We start from the raw sequence: 15,839 nt of genomic DNA, 5'->3' as shown, positions 1-15,839 counted from the left end.
GACGAATTGTCCGGTCGACGAATAGTCCGGTTGACGAATTGTCCGGTCGACGAATTGTCCGGTCGACGAATTGTCCGGTCGACGAATTGTCCGGTTGACGAATTGTCCGGCGACGAAGCGTCCGTTCGGCAAAGCGTCCGGCGGCGAAGCGTCCGTCGATGAAATGTCCGGGTACCATTCGAAGGATTACGGTAAACCCATTCAAAACATCCCAGGGGAGTGGCAAGGCATTTGACTTCCGAACGAAGCGTCCTATGTATTGACAAAAAACATATACCCGCAAATGTGACTGCGCCCTATCACACGGTGTGTTTTATTGGTTGTTCACAAGTACAAATATCAAGAAATGTATTTATTAAATATCACAGTTAATGGCATATGAAAAAACTAAGATCTAAATATAATCTATAATTATTTTTTTTTAAATACTTTAAGTACTGTGCTCACAGTGAAAATAGTTCCTCTTCGCTTGATTTAAATGATAAAAAAACACGTTAATAGGAGTATTAGTCCAAGCCCTCTTCGTCAGATTCGAAAGGTATTTTTCTTCAACAATTCTGGTGTTGTTGTCTTGACTCTGTTAAGACAATGGGCAAATTTATTGACTCCGTCATCCGTCAATGTTTTCACCAGTCTCCTTCTGAGTGGCCCCATGCAGTGTTGACATCCTATCGCCATCCCAACTTCACGGCCGTATCTACGGCATAAATCCATCATAATGCTGGTTGATTTTTTTATTCCTAGGAGTCGGGTTGTCTTCGTCCAGAGAATTTGCAGTTCCGCACCTCGGAATATGTGAGATTCAAGCGGTGAACAACAATGTGCAGCACGGCAACCTGGGCGAAGAGACCAGCCGCTACATCTCGGACCTCTTCACCTCACGAGAATGTATTTTTATTTATTCCCAGCATACAAATTGCTACAACACGCCGTGAATCTCCAGAGGGGAAAAATGTTCCCTTCCCGTGTGTCACTTTTAACCGCACAGCGGACCCCATTAACATTAACAAGATTCCTACCAGCTGAATTATGAACAAAGGAACGCCACTTATGCCGCCAATGGGTGCTACGCCTTTAGCATATCAAGTAACGTCAATATTTAGGAAGCATTTTCAATGAAGTGAAGAAGGATCACATTACTGTGATCTTTCACCACTTCGCCTTTTCAACATTCGTGGCTTCAGTGCATCAGTTTTTTTTATCTTAAGTATATAAAAAAGTTCATAAAAATGTCAAAATCCACGCTGAACGTTGAAAGCGTAAGGCGTAGCACGTCATTGCGGCATGAATGAATCTACACTGTGGCGTTCTTTTGAACATAATTTACCTGGAAGGAAACACGTTAATGTTCATGGGTTCTGCCGTGTAGTGAAGAGGCAGACACACTTGAAGTGAACGCTCTTTCCCTCTAGAGAGCCACATCTGTTTTGGCGATCTGTATGCTGCGAATAAGTAAACAAAAATTCTCATGAGGTGCACCAGCAAGGTGAAGAGGTCCGAGTTGTAGCGGCTGGTCTCGCCGTCCAGGTTGCCTTGCTGCAGGTTGCAGTGGCAGTTCCTCTCCACGAAGCGCTATCGCTTTCGCTTAGTCACTGGCGCGCATGGACCGCTTTTTACCGCCTGGTAGACATTGCTGAATTTGCGCCGCATGGCCACCATGGTGCCTGCATATGCCTGCTCGACGTCAATTGGCCGCCCCAACCCCCCCCCCCCCCCCCCCCCCCCCGCCTGCAGTTTTCCGTGCAGCCCGAAGGTTACATGTTCTGAGGCGCGGAACTGAAAATTCTCGTGTGGACTAAGACACCCCGCCTCCGACACCGAAGAATAAAAAAAAAGAATCAGCCTTATGAGGGATTTGCGCCGTAGATACAGTCGTGAAGCTGGCATGACAATAGGACGTCAAAACACTGCATGGGGCCACTCAGAAGATTCATGACTCCATGGTCGGAGCCATTGAATTTTGCAATCGTCTTGACAGTGTCAAGACAACAACAACAGCAATATTTGTACGAGAAAAATGCCTCTCAAATCTGACGAAGAGTACTTGGACCAATACTTCCAATTAGCAGTTTTTTTTATTTAAATCAAACAAAGGGGATCTATTTTCTATGTACAGTACAGTATTTAAAATATTTGCATTTTTATATTTATAGGTTATATTCATTCGTTGATCATCCCTACCGCCCATCCTCAAAAGGGTTGCGGGGGTTGCTAGAGCCTAACCCAGCTGTCTTCGGGTGAAAGACGTGCAGCCGTAGGGCACACAGAGACAAACGACCATCCGCACCCCCAATCATGCCGCTACCAGAACCTCAACACCACGGCATCTAGGTTATATTTAGATATTAATACATTACAGTCTTTTCATATGCCTTTAACTGTGATATTTAATTGATAGGTTCACCAATAAGCATTCCCAAATGCACGCACAAATAAAAGAGACAGGACAATCCTCTGGGTTTTCTTGCAAGAGAGAATCAAACCGACTCCTTTGTCCAGGTTCATTCTGGCCTTACACGCATCTTTTTCCTGTTTATTAACTTCAAGGACCCTAGTTACAATGGACATCTCAGCTCTCAAGGGAGGGGTGGGAAAACAGGCGTGAGAAGTCGATAGTCAAGGACCCGAGTTACTATAGAAGGTTTAGTTCTTAAAACAGATGAAGGTCATGTAGTGCCAAAGGATCTTCTCTATATTCCAGCTGTCCCAGAGGATTCGACCTTCCTGTTGTTTGGTCTAACTAAGGAGCAAAGCATTTACATGGTTGCAAGCAGATGTACTATACTATCCTAATGTTAATAAACTACGTAAAGCAAAGCGTTCTTCATTGCAAGCAAATATATAATATTGTAAGACTAATAACCCTAACAAATAAATACACTTCTTGATAATTGCAGTTGTGTATTTTTGTATCGGCACGAAAACGTAGTGTGGTATATAGTAATAACATACCTGTCACCCTCGGCCAATCTCTCCCCTTATTAATGATTGCAATTCCCCTTAAGTGATAATAAACTGTATAAATATATTTACTCACACAGAACGCACTTAAAATTCTAAAATTTTCCCCAAAGTGTACAACGGGGTGCCCAAACAGTCTTATGTATGCACTAAATTCAAGATTCTGTAAATGTCACTATGACACCTTTGCCTGTTGAGTATAAAAACATCAGAACTTCGTTTGTTAGCGAATGCTACTTTTGAACGAAATTCTTCACAAATTACTTTGAACTGGAGTTTAGACTGACCAGAAGGGGGCGAAAAGTCTTACGCAGTTGAGGGAAAATTGCTCCCTTGACCTCCCGCTTGGGACGATCGCCTCATGGTCTGGTGTCTCAGAACAGGAAAGACATATGAATCAGTATCAGACAGTAACGCAACATCAGGGTCAGATTGGGTATGGATTGTTGCATGTGTATACAAGTTAGCATTAGCTGGGTTTCAACAATCATGGTACGTTCGACTGTGGCATTAATGGTATGTTTGATAGAAGCTGAGAAGTAGGGTAAACAACAGGTTAGGATAACAAGCATGAGAGCAATAACAGTTACAAACGGTACTAGGGATTTCAACATCAAAAGAGTCTGTCCACAAGCCCGAGAGGAACCAGTCAAGCCATCTTCGTTGTGGAACCGGATCTCTGGTCATAGTGTTCTGTATGTTCTTCATAGTTTGTAGGGCATCATGGACTGAGTAGGACACGTTGGCAGGGATGAAGGTGCAGCATGAGTCTCCTATCATGGCACACACCTCCCTGCTGGGCGGTTATTCTGTCAAGAGCAAGGTGGTTCTGGATAATTATTTGGGTCATGGCGTTTTTTTGGACTTCTAGGCCTTGTTGTAGTCGGACTGATGCGTTGACACAGGCCTGGAATCTGCAGTCAATGGTCTCCAGACGCAGGGCGTTCCTTGCCGCTCCCACCCAGGGGAACAGAGCCATCAGGATTTTGGAGGAGACTGACCAGTGTTTGTGTTCGAGGGGGACCTCTGAGCCCCACACTGGATCATGGTCGTGAGTTCAACACTCGTTCATCAGCTTTGACGGTGGTGGCCAACTTGGTGAAGTTAGTGGTAAAAATCACACAGTGAGGTCCGTCCCAACTTGGAGATGACCAGCACTTTCTTTTTATCACCTTGACGAGTACCAGGTCACCTCTGGACAGGGCCTCCTGTGTGGGAGACCGAGAAGATGTCGGCAGATAATTTGCATTTATCATAGTTATTTCTTGAAACATTTTGCATAACAGCTGAGTGAGAGAATCTGTTTCTCCTTTCTCTTTAGCTTTCTTGGATGGGCATATCTCGACCCACTTGGTACAAGACAGTTCTTGTATGTGCCACTTTGGTTCAGTTCGATGAATTCCATGTTCAGAACCTGGAAGGGATATGTCCCTGTTTGCCTTGTTCCGCGCTTGGGTCGTTCATTGCCTTGAGAGTTGTGTCTACAGTAGTTGAGACAGTTTCTGAAATTTTTTTTAAAGTAGGTTTGGAGACCTCTGGGACTATACTATCCCTCCTGTTGAGACATGGCTCCGGCCATGGCTCAAGTTGGCAATTACTTCAAACAATGATCGTGGGATGCATAGGTTGTTTTCTACTGCATAGAGGCCGTTCTTGTGTTGAGTGGCTCCTTCTGTTTCTGTAAGGACTTTTTGTCTTGGATCCAAGATGGCGGCACGCACTGACGCAGCGGCTCTATGCTCTCCAGTTCGGTGTCGTTCGTTATCCTACAGTCGCCAGGATTTAATCACTATCGGAAGGAGATGCGATATATCCTTCACAACAAACTACCAACAGACCTACGATATCCCTGAGGACATCTCGAGACCTCCGGGATCTCCGTGGATAGCCAGCCCACTCAAAGCACGTCGAAGGCGGCGAAGAGACAGGAAGCAGAAGCGCGGATGCCGGGCGGGCCTTGCTGCTAAGCTGAAACAACAACCACACCGAGCACCGCTTCCTAGTATCTTTTTGACCAACGCCCGATTCATCACCCACAAAATGGATGAGTTGGAACTTCGAATTGCTACAAAAAGCTTTGTTAGGAACTGTAACATTATTCTCATCACAGAAACGTGGCTACACCCGCATATCACCGACGCTGCAGTATCGCTAGCTAGCCGAACGCTTTTTCGGAACGATCGTTCAAAAGAATTAACAGGCAAAAGCAAAGGAGGAGGACTGCATGTTTATACATAATGAATGGTGTTGTGACAGTAGGATCATTGACACTCACTGTTCCCCGGATTTAGAGCTATTGGCAATACGGTGTAGGCCCTATTATTTACTGAGAGAGCTAACGGTCGTCATAGTAACGGCGATCTATATACCTCCAAATGCTAACGTTAACACGGCACTTAACCCCCTGCTAACGGCTGTAAACAAACAACAGCTTGACCACCCCAATGGAGTTTTTATTGTCGCTGGTGATTTCAACAAAGCGTGTTTAAAGACTGTTCTACCTAAGTTTATTCAATACATAAATTGTAATACTAGAGGAGACAAAACTCTTGACCATGTCTATTCTAACATCAAACATGCTTATAAAGCCACTTCCCTCCCTCACCTAGCTGGATCAGACCACCTCTGCCTATCTCTCACCCCCGCTTACACTCCACTCCGGAGGCAAACAACGCCACAAATAAAGATAATAAAAACTTGGCCCAAGGACGCACTTTCTCAGTTGCAGGACTGTTTTTCCCGCACCAACTGGGAACTTTTCGCACATGACAACCTCCAGGACTACACAGACTGTACTTTCTTACATAAAAAACTGCATTGACAATGTCACTATAAATAAACGAATACGGGTTTTACAAATACAACTTTGGATTTTAATGGGAGCACTTTGATTGAGAGGCGGCCTGGTGGCGCGAATGGTTAGCGCGTCGGCCTCACAGCTCTGGGGTCCCGGGTTCAAATCCAGGTCATGTCCACCTGTGTGGAGTTTGCATGTTCTGCCTGCATGGGTTTCCTCTGAGTACTCTAGTTTCCTCCCACAAAACATGCATGGTAGGCTGATTGGACACTCTAAATTGCCCCTAGGTATGGTTGTGAGTGGTACTCGGACGATTCGCCGAAAGACGTTTCGCCGACGGACGTTTGGCCGAAAGGCAGTTCGCCGAATGGACGTTTCACCGACCGGACGTTTCGCCGACCGGACGTTTGGCCGAACGGACGTTTTGCCGACTGGACGTTTGGCCGAACGGACGTTTCGCCGACCGGACGGTCGGCTGAACGGACATTTCGCCGTCGTGGGATAGTTTGTCTATACTAGGGGTGGGCAAACTTTTTGACTTGCGTGCCAGAATGGACACTAAAATTTGACAGCATTTGGAGATGCGATGTAATTTATCAAACCTGGGGATTGAAATATAAGAAAAAAGACACAATTGAAGGTGAAAATTTATTTCCAAATTTACTTTCAACATTAAGAACATATTGTTATTCAACAAAAGAGAGCAGTCTTTAATTGAGAGTGGTGAGCGGTATTGCAGGGCAAAGGTAAATGAATGAGGTCATTTTTACTATAATTTGGACAACGCCGGCGGCGGGCCGGATTAAAAAGCCTAACGGGCCGTATATGGCCCGCGGGCCGAGGTTGAAAAACATGTACACACACGATCCGGGGGCGGGGCGAGCGCGCGAATCCCGCAACGGCGAAACGTCCGTCGGCAAAACGTATTTCGGCGAATCGTCCAGTCACGGGTGTGAGTGAGTTTGCATGGTTGCCCGTCTCCTTGTGCCCTGCGATCGGCTGGCCACCGATTCAGGGTGTCCCCCGCCTCTGTCCCGGAGTCAGTTGGGATAGGCTCCAGCACCCCCTACAACCCTAATGAGGATGAAGCGGTTCAGAAAATCAGAGAGATTTGAAAATAGGTGAAATGACAATTAAAGTTTGCCAAAGTAATTTCATTTACAAATGCAACATCAGTTTTGAATCTGAGCTCTTTAGTTTGGCTCTTGGGATGTCTTATTATATCTCAGTAGTAGAGAAAATGCATATATTTCTCACAGATGATTTTTTAAATAACTTTTTGAAAACAGGCAATAAAATATTTTCAAAGATGCTTTGTTATAAAAGCCAGTGTACAAAAATACAGTAATACGTTTATCGGGGTTATTAGGTTCCAAGACCTGCCACAATAGGTCAATAACCGTGATGTCGGGACAGTGTTTTAATGGTGGCTATATTGTTTTGATTTTTAAAACCCTCTCTGTACTATTATTTAACTCCCTAATGTAGACACTGCTCTCTAATGGTCAGTGAAACAATGTCCAATTGTAACCCACCCCCTCAATTCCATATTTTCATGTAACTTGATAGATATTGTGCTGCGATCTGGTTAATCCGCGATAGTTAATTCTCTAAGTGGCAAGCTTTTACTGTATTAGTTAGTATATGCGTTCATGGTAACATCACATCTGTATTGCATTTTCAGAGCGCAGATGTCTCGCCGAGTCGGAACTGCGAGGGCTGTTGCGGAAAAGGATCATGATCCTGGACGGGGGTATGGGAACTATGATTCAGCAGCAGGACCTTCAAGAGGAGGATTTCCGTGGGGAAGAATTTAAAGAGCATAAGTTTCCTCTTAAAGGAAACAATGACCTGTTGAGTATCACAAAGCCTGATGTCATCTACAAAATTCATAAGGTATGTTCAACAGACTTGTATTAAACTGGCACAAGCATCGTTTTTAAAGTTATTTATGATGTTTAATCAGAAGAACTCCAATTGTATAGAGTAATCCCTTGCCATTTCGCGTTTCAACTTTCGCGGCTTCAATACATCGCAGATTTTTTTCTGGGGAAATTTTATGTTTAAAATTTTGTTATTGTTTTTTTTATTTTTTTTTTAAAGTTTTTAAAAATGTGAAAATCCACGCTGAAAGTCGTGACCAGGAGCCACTCTTGCTACCAGGACTCAGCAATGAAGAAAAAACTTTTTTTTCTATTTAATAGGGGGGACCCTACTTTGTGGTTTTTCGATTATCGTGGCCCAGTCTGGTCCACATTAACCGCGATATTCAAGGGATTACTGTAGTCCTGACTTATTAAGAATGAGTATTAAATGTCTCCGCCGTCATGGCTGCGTCCCGGCGGCTTGAGTGGTTAGCACGTCGGCCTCACAGCTCTGGGTTCAAATGCAGGTCGTTCTACCTGTTTGGAATTTGCATGTTCTCCCCGGGCCTGCGTGGATTTTCTCTGGGTGCTCCCGTTCCCCCTCACACTCCAAAAACTTCCATAGTAGGCTGATTGGACTGTCTAAATTAAGTGTGAGCATGAATGGTTGTCCATCTCCTAGTGCCCTGCCATTGGCCGGGCACCGATTCATCGTGTCCCCTGCCTCTGGCCAGAAGTGAGCTGGGATAGGCTCCAGCACCCCCCGTGACCCTACTGAGGATAAAGCGGTTCAAAAAATGAATGACTGTGTTAAATGTTGTAAATTGTTCAAGGTTAACCAAGCATCTGTTTCTAACTTGTGGTTTATTTTGCTATGACAGGAATATCTACAGGCTGGTGCGGACATTATTGAGACCAACACATTCAGCAGCACGTCTGTTGCTCAAGCCGATTATGGACTCGGGCACATGGTAGATGGAATTTTAGGTTTAGTTAGTACTGTTTTACCTGCACAGTAATATCTCGACATACGAGCAATTTGAGATACGAGTAAAATTTAGAGCGAATATTTATCTTGAGATACGAGACAAATTTTGATATACGAGCATACAGCGGACGCGAGAGGCTGCTCATAAGAACATCATGGGCACTGTCTTTCTGGTCGCAACTCCCTCGTGTAATGTCTCTACGAGCACTGGGCGAAGCATTGCATTTTTCTGTGTTTTTCCCCCCGTTAGTCAGTGCGAATGGCATATATACTACTTCTCGTTGTCAAGTGGTCATGCGTTATCCTATTGTGAGGACAATTGTGTGCATAATTTTGGGAATATTTTGAAGGGAATACAAACTCAAACAACCCTCGATATTGACTAAAAGTCAGTGTGGAGGCGGGGCAAAAAGAGCCAACCCGGGAGAAGGAAGGTATAAAAATGTAAAATTAAGTTTATTGTAAGGTTAGATTAAACTTACTTTTGAGTGCATCATAATCCAAGTTCATTTAAGGTGAGAGGGGGATACAGATACAGAGAGAGAGAGAGAGAGAGAGGGAGAGGGAGAGGGAGGGGCAGAGGGGCAGAGATAGACAGAGAGATGCAGCAAGAGAGGCCGACAGAAAGGAGACAGGCAGAAAAACACACACAGAAGGAGACAAAGAGCGAGACAGACACAGAGAGATTCAGAAAGACAGAGATAGACAGGGAGATGCAGCAAGAGAGGCCGACAGAAAGGAGACAGGCAGAGAAACACACACAGACGGGGACAAAGTGTGAGACAGACAGACAGTAACAGACAAAGACAGGGAGAGACAGACAAGGAGAGACAGACAGACAGAGAGAGACAGACAGAGAGAGACAGACAAAGACAGGGAGAGACAGACAAGGAGAGACAGAGAGAGACAGAGAGACAGAGAGAGACAGAGAGAGACAGACAGAGAGAGACAGAGAGAGACAGAGAGAGACAGAGAGAGACAGACAGAGAGAGACAGAGAGAGACAGAGAGAGACAGAGAGAGACAGACAGAGAGAGACAGAGAGAGACAGAGAGAGACAGAGAGAGACAGACAGAGAGAGATAGGCAGAAAGAGAAACAGACAGAGACAGACATAGACAGACAGAGACAGAAAGACAGAGACTGACAGAGAGCCATACAGAAAGACAGACTGACAGACAGAGAAACACACACAGACAGAGAAACACACATACAGACACACAGACGGACAGAGAAACACACAGACAGAGAAACACAGACAGAGAAACACAGACAGACAAACACAGACAGACAAACACACAGACAGACAGAGAGAGGAACACAGACGGGCAGAAGAAGACAGACAGAAAGAAACACACAGACGGGGAAAAAGAGACAGACAGGCATCCAGCTAGCATCCACGCTCGCACTACCATGTGTTCGCCCGCCCATTGAGCCAAAGTGGCTTGTGTATAGGCAAAATACAGAACTGAGAAAGCAGCCTTTAAGTCGATGAGGCTTTTGGGTGTGAAAATATGCAATGTTTTCACGGAGAAACTCCAAAAATGACAATTTGATACAATGTAAAATATTGTATTTACTCGCATATAAGCCGCATTTGTCGGACAAAAAATGATGACTGAATCGAGGGTACGGCTTATATCCGCATAAAAACACGACACGACGCCATAACGCAAGACAATGTGGCCGATGTGGTCATTTATTTCAAAATAGAGAAAAGATGAACAGATAAAACGCTAAACAAAATTTATTTGGACATCTATGAATGAAATTCAAGAAAAAAATACGGATCTTGCATAAAACGTGAAAAAACTCACTGCTCGCTCAGGGCAGCAACATCTTACCTAGGGCACCGCCGTTTTACCTAGTTAAACGTGCTCTGACTGGCCAGACGCGAGTAGCCTTGACGTGTTCGTAGCTATTACCAAGTCAGCACATTTCAATAGTTGTTAACTCTAATCGAAGGTCTTGCGGTCGATCGTTAAAATATCAGCCTTGATACCTGCGTAATGTGATTCCATGCTATTATTGCATCCAGAGAGTTGGTGAACACTATACCGCTACGGACACAGTTCCAGCTTGTGCTTACGTCACTTCCTTTTTGAAAGGAAATGATTGTACATTTGTGATTATGAAATAAAACCGGGCCGGCTTATATGCGAGTAAATACGCTAGTCACTGTACAGCTTGGATAATAACAGATACAGTTGTGGTCAAAATATTACATACACTTGTGAAGAACATAATGTCATGGCTCTCTTGAGTTTCCAGTTATTTCTACAACTCTGATTTTTCTGTTGCCGTAACACCGCTTTCAGATCAGGGGACAAGATGAAATATAGAGCTGCCAGAGCTGATCTGAAAAGAGGCATTAAAAAGGCCAAGGCAGAATATACTAAGAAAATTGAGGAGCACTTCACAGACAATAACCCAAAGAAGATGTGGCAGGGAATACGACATATTACCAACTACAATAACAATAATATGTCTGTTAACGCAGATGCCTCACTAGCGGAGGAACTGAACCGTTTCTTTGCCCGCTTTGAGACTGACAAATCAGACCAAGTCTCAACACCCCCGCCACTACCCTGCAGCAATACACTGAAGTTCCAGGAAGAGGAAGTGAGACTGGAAATGCGGTCTGTGAATACCAGGAAGGCTGCTGGACCTGATGGAGTACCTGGGAAGGTGCTCAAAGCCTGTGCTGACCAGCTGGCTGGAGTCTTCACAAAAATCTTCAATTGTTCCCTGCAACAATCCATCATTTCATCCTGCCTGAAATCTGCCACCATTATTCCTGTCCCCAAAAAGCCAACCATCGACAGCATGAATGATTATAGGCCTGTTGCTCTCACGCCTGTGATCATGAAGTGCTTTGAAAAGTTGATAGCCCGCCATATCAGAATACAATCTCTCCCTCAGTTGACCCTCACCAGTTTGCTTATAGAGCTAACACTGAGGATGCTATCCCCATTGCTCTACATACAGCATTGAGCCACCTGGAACACCATGGGAATTACGTGAGGATGCTTTTCATTGACTATAGCTCAGCCTTCAACACCATGAAAGCGGACATTCTGACTAACAAACTCTCCCACCTCGGACTATCCTCCTCCATCTGCTGTTGGATAAAGAACTTCCTAACCAACCGACCACAAACTGTTAGACTTGGTTCCCACCTTTCTTCCTCCATTACACTGAGCACTGGCTCCCCTCAAGGCTGTGTACTGAGTCCTCTTCTGTACTCCCTGTACACTTATGACTGTACACCAACCCACCAGTCCAACTACATCATCAAATTTGCTGATGACACCACTGAAAATGCCTTTGCTAACTTTACCTGTTTTGAACCTTACAGGGTATGGTCTGAATCTGGGTGTAGTAAATGGGACATGGTGTACCCATGTTCCAAGACAAACTACACCACTGATTCCACGTTTTGATCTATAGTGGTGATGTGGTGCAAATAAATTATATAACTTCTGTCTAAAAGAAACAGCACTATGTGTTTTGGTTTCATTGCTCTTACCAGTATCTGTTTTTCCATCTACAGTCAAGGAGATACAATTGGCGGGTCAGATTTTTGGTGCAGCGGCTGGCATTGCGCCTCATCGAGGGATGGTGTTCCGACTAATATTGATGCAATTTGCATCTCAAAAAACTCATCTTTACATCATCAAATTTGCTGATGATACCACTGTGGTCGGACTCATCTCAGAAGGGGATGAGGCGGCCTATAGAGACGAGGTCAACAAACTGTCTTCGTGGTGCTCGATGAACAACCTCACACTGAACAACACAAAAACTAAAGAAATAATCCTGGACTTCCGCAAACAGAGCACAGATCTGGCCCTACTCCTCATAAATGGAGTTCGTGTAGACAGGGTCCAGTCCTTTAAATTCCTGGGGGTCCACGTCACGGACAAGCTCTCCTGGTCCACAAACACCACGGCAGTAGTGAAGAAGGCCCAGAAACGACTCCATTTCCTGAGGGTACTCAGGAGGAACAACTTGGACACTAAGCTTCTGGTAACCTTCTATAAAGTCACTGTGGAGAGCATCCTGGCATACGGCATCACAGTGTGGTACGCTGGAAGCACGGCAGCAGACAAAAAGGCCATGCAGAGAGTGATCATCACTGCCCAGAGGATCGTCGGCTGCTCTCTGCCCTCACTGGAAGATATTGCCAGCCCTCGTTACCTCAGCAGAGCCGGGAACATTGTTGGGGACCCGGACCACCCTGGTCACGACCTGTTCCAGCTGCTTCCCTCTGGCAGGCGCTACCGGTCTCACAAGGCACGGACAAAGAGGCTTAAGGACAGCTTCTTTCCCACAGCCATCAGGACTCTAAATTGCAGTAGCACGACACACAATCCCCTCTGTGTAACAACTTCGGGGTGAGGAAAGATGAAGGACGTTGGGCGGCGATCTGCCTCCTGCTGGCTGACTAGGTAAGTAGGCAGACAGTGGGAGGTAAGTGATCCATTTTATTCTTTGTTGGCATCGGTGAGGCAAACCTTTCGCAGTCGCCGGGAGTTGGTTGCGCTCGGGAGGTGATGCGATGTATCCATCACGGCAGAATGCCAGCAAGTCTGAAACTATCACTTTGGTTGGGCTCTTGCCTGAGAAAAGTGCACTTTGTGGAGAAGCACCTTCAATTTCGTCATACGCAGCTGGGTATGATGACAATTAGGCTTTTGTCTAGTCAATGATGATGACAAGCCTAAGTCTGATTTTATTTTTTATTTATTTATTTTCTCTGATAGAGTGATTGGAACAGATACTTTTCTTTGACACAAAAAACATTCATGAAGTTTGGTTCTTTTATGACTTTATTATGGGTTAACAGAAAAAGTGATCAAATCTGGGTCAAAAATATACATACAGCAACACGAATTAGCAATTTTGGTGACGTAGAAAGTTGTGTCAGTGAAATGAGCTTCATAGCATGGCCTCTTAACTTCTTCTGAGTGATTATGAGTGACTACAGCTGGTGACTTCTCTGAGGCCATTTAAATAGGGCTCATTGGATGCAAACGCCCACAAACGCTACAATGGGAAAGTCAAAGGAGCTTAGCGCAACAGTGCAAACAATTGTTTGTAAGTATAAAGTGCATGGCACTGTTTTGTCACTGCCACGATCAGGAAGAAAACGCAAGCTATCACCTGCTGCTGAGAGAAAATTGGTCAGGAGGGTGAAGATTCAACCTGAGAATCACCATAAAGCAGATCTGCCAAGAATTAGAAGCTGCTGGAACACAGGTGTCAGTGTCCACAGTCAAGCGTGTTTTGCATCTCCATGGACTGAGAGGCTGCCGTGCAAGAAGGAAGCCCTTGCTCCAAAAGCGGCACCTTAAGGCTCGACTGAAGTTTGCTGCTGATCACATGGACAAAGATAAGACCTTCTGGAGGAACGTTCTGTGGTCAGACGAAACAAAAATCGAGCTGTTTGGCCACAATGCCCAGCAATATGTTTGGATGAGAAAAGGTGAGGCCTTTAACCCCAAGTACACCATGCCTACCGTCAAGCACGGTGGTGGTAGTTATGCTGTGGGGCTGTTTTGCTATCAATGAAACTGGTGCTTTACAGAGAGTAAATGGGATAATGGAGGATCACCTTCAAATTCTTCAAGATAACCTAAAGTCATCAGCCCGAAGATTGGGTCTTGGGCGCAGTTGGGTGTTCCAACAGAACAATGACCCCAAACACACATCAAAAGTGGTAATGGAATGGCTAAATCAGGCTAGAATTAAGGATTTTTAATGGCCTTCCCAAAGTCCTGACTTAAACCCCATTGAGAACTTGTGGACAATGCTAAAGAAACAAGTCCATGTCAGAAAGCAATCAAATTTAACTGAACTGCACCAATTCTGTCAAGAGGAGTGGTCAAAGATTCAACCAGAAGCTTGTGGATGGCTACCAAAAGCGCCTAAATGAAGTGAAAATGGCCAAGGGACATGTTACCAAATATTAGCGCTGCTGTATGTATATTTTTGACCCAGCAGATTTGATCACTTTTTCTGTTCACCCTTAATAATGTCATAAAAGAACCAAACTTCATGAATGTTTTTGTGACAAAGAAGTATCTGTTCCAATCACTCTATCAGAGAAAAATCTGAGTTTAAGAAATAACTGGAAACTCAAGAGAGCCATGACATTATGTTCTTTACAAGTGTATGTAAACTTTTGACCGCAACTGTATGTATTGTATCTTCGCAACAACTCAAAACACAGCAATGAATGGAACAACTGCTGCCAAAAGTAGTGAGTACTGTGATCCTTCACCACTGCGCGGCTTCAACATTTGCGGCTTCAGTACAGTGCGCTTTGTCAATCTTTTAAACTTCTGAAAAAAAAATCCGCAAAGCCGCAAAGTAGCGAAGGATTACAGTATTTATTAAAAAAAAGGTCATAAAAGTGTCCCCACCAACGAGTCATTACCTTAACGTGGTGGTGGGGTTTGTGTGTCCCAATGACCCTTGGAGCTATGCTGTCTGGGCCTTGGGCACCTGGTTGAGTCACCCATGCCACACTGGTCTATGGTGAGGGACCAGGCAAAGCATGACTCAGAAGACCTCTTATGATGAAAAACATAATTGGACGACGTCTTCCCTCACCCGGATGCGGGTCACTGTGGCCCCAGTCTGGAGTCAGGCATGGAGGAAGGGCACGATGGCAAGCGCCTGGTGGCCGGGCCTACACCCAAGGGGCCCGGCCAGGTACAGCCTGAAGAGGTGACGTGGGTTCCTCCTCACATGGGCTCACCACCTGTGAGAGGGGCAAAACAGGTCAGGTGCGCCGACAGTTGGGCGGCAGCCAAAGGGGGGATCCTTGGCGGTCCGATCCCCGACTGCAGAAAGTGGCTCTTGGGACATGGAATGTCACCTCTCTGGTTGAGAAAAAGCCTGAGGTAGTGCGTGAGGTTGGGAAAATCGGGCTCAACATAGTCAGGCTCACATCTACGCACAGCTTGGACTCCAGTACCACTCCTCTCGAGGGGGGTTGGACACTTCCACTCTGGAGTTGCCCGCGGTGAGAGGCGCCGAGCGGATGTGGGCATACTTGTCCTTGGAGGGAGTGCTGGTGAGTGCCCCTTCAGGGGACTCCCTTGTTCTGCTGGGGGACTTCAATGCTCGTGGGCAATGACAGTGAGACCTGGAAGGGAGTGATTGGGCCTCCCTGATCGGAACCCGAGTGGTGTTCTATTGCTGGATTTCTGCGCTCGTCGT

General features: G+C 45.3%; 1 protein-coding gene across 6 annotated transcripts in view; it reads left to right on the top strand.

Annotated features, from left to right (window-relative positions):
* Positions 1–15,839, top strand: part of mtr (5-methyltetrahydrofolate-homocysteine methyltransferase) — a 151,843-nt gene that overhangs the window by 8,774 nt on the left and 127,230 nt on the right. For 3 of the 6 annotated variants that reach the window (XM_077625052.1, XM_077625053.1, XM_077625050.1), the window contains exons 2-3: positions 7,443–7,654; positions 8,505–8,594. In XM_077625052.1, coding sequence (XP_077481178.1) covers positions 7,443–7,654; positions 8,505–8,594 — 302 coding nt within the window. Of the gene's footprint in view, positions 1–7,442; positions 7,655–8,504; positions 8,595–14,670 lie in introns of those variants that run through there. The other 3 variants (XM_077625055.1, XM_077625054.1, XM_077625051.1) reach the window with 2 other exon arrangements.

The sequence above is a fragment of the Stigmatopora argus genome, chromosome 18 (assembly GCF_051989625.1).
Source record: "Stigmatopora argus isolate UIUO_Sarg chromosome 18, RoL_Sarg_1.0, whole genome shotgun sequence".
NCBI classification, from domain to species: Eukaryota; Metazoa; Chordata; class Actinopteri; order Syngnathiformes; family Syngnathidae; genus Stigmatopora; species Stigmatopora argus.
This window is presented reverse-complemented; position numbering and strand designations above follow the sequence as displayed.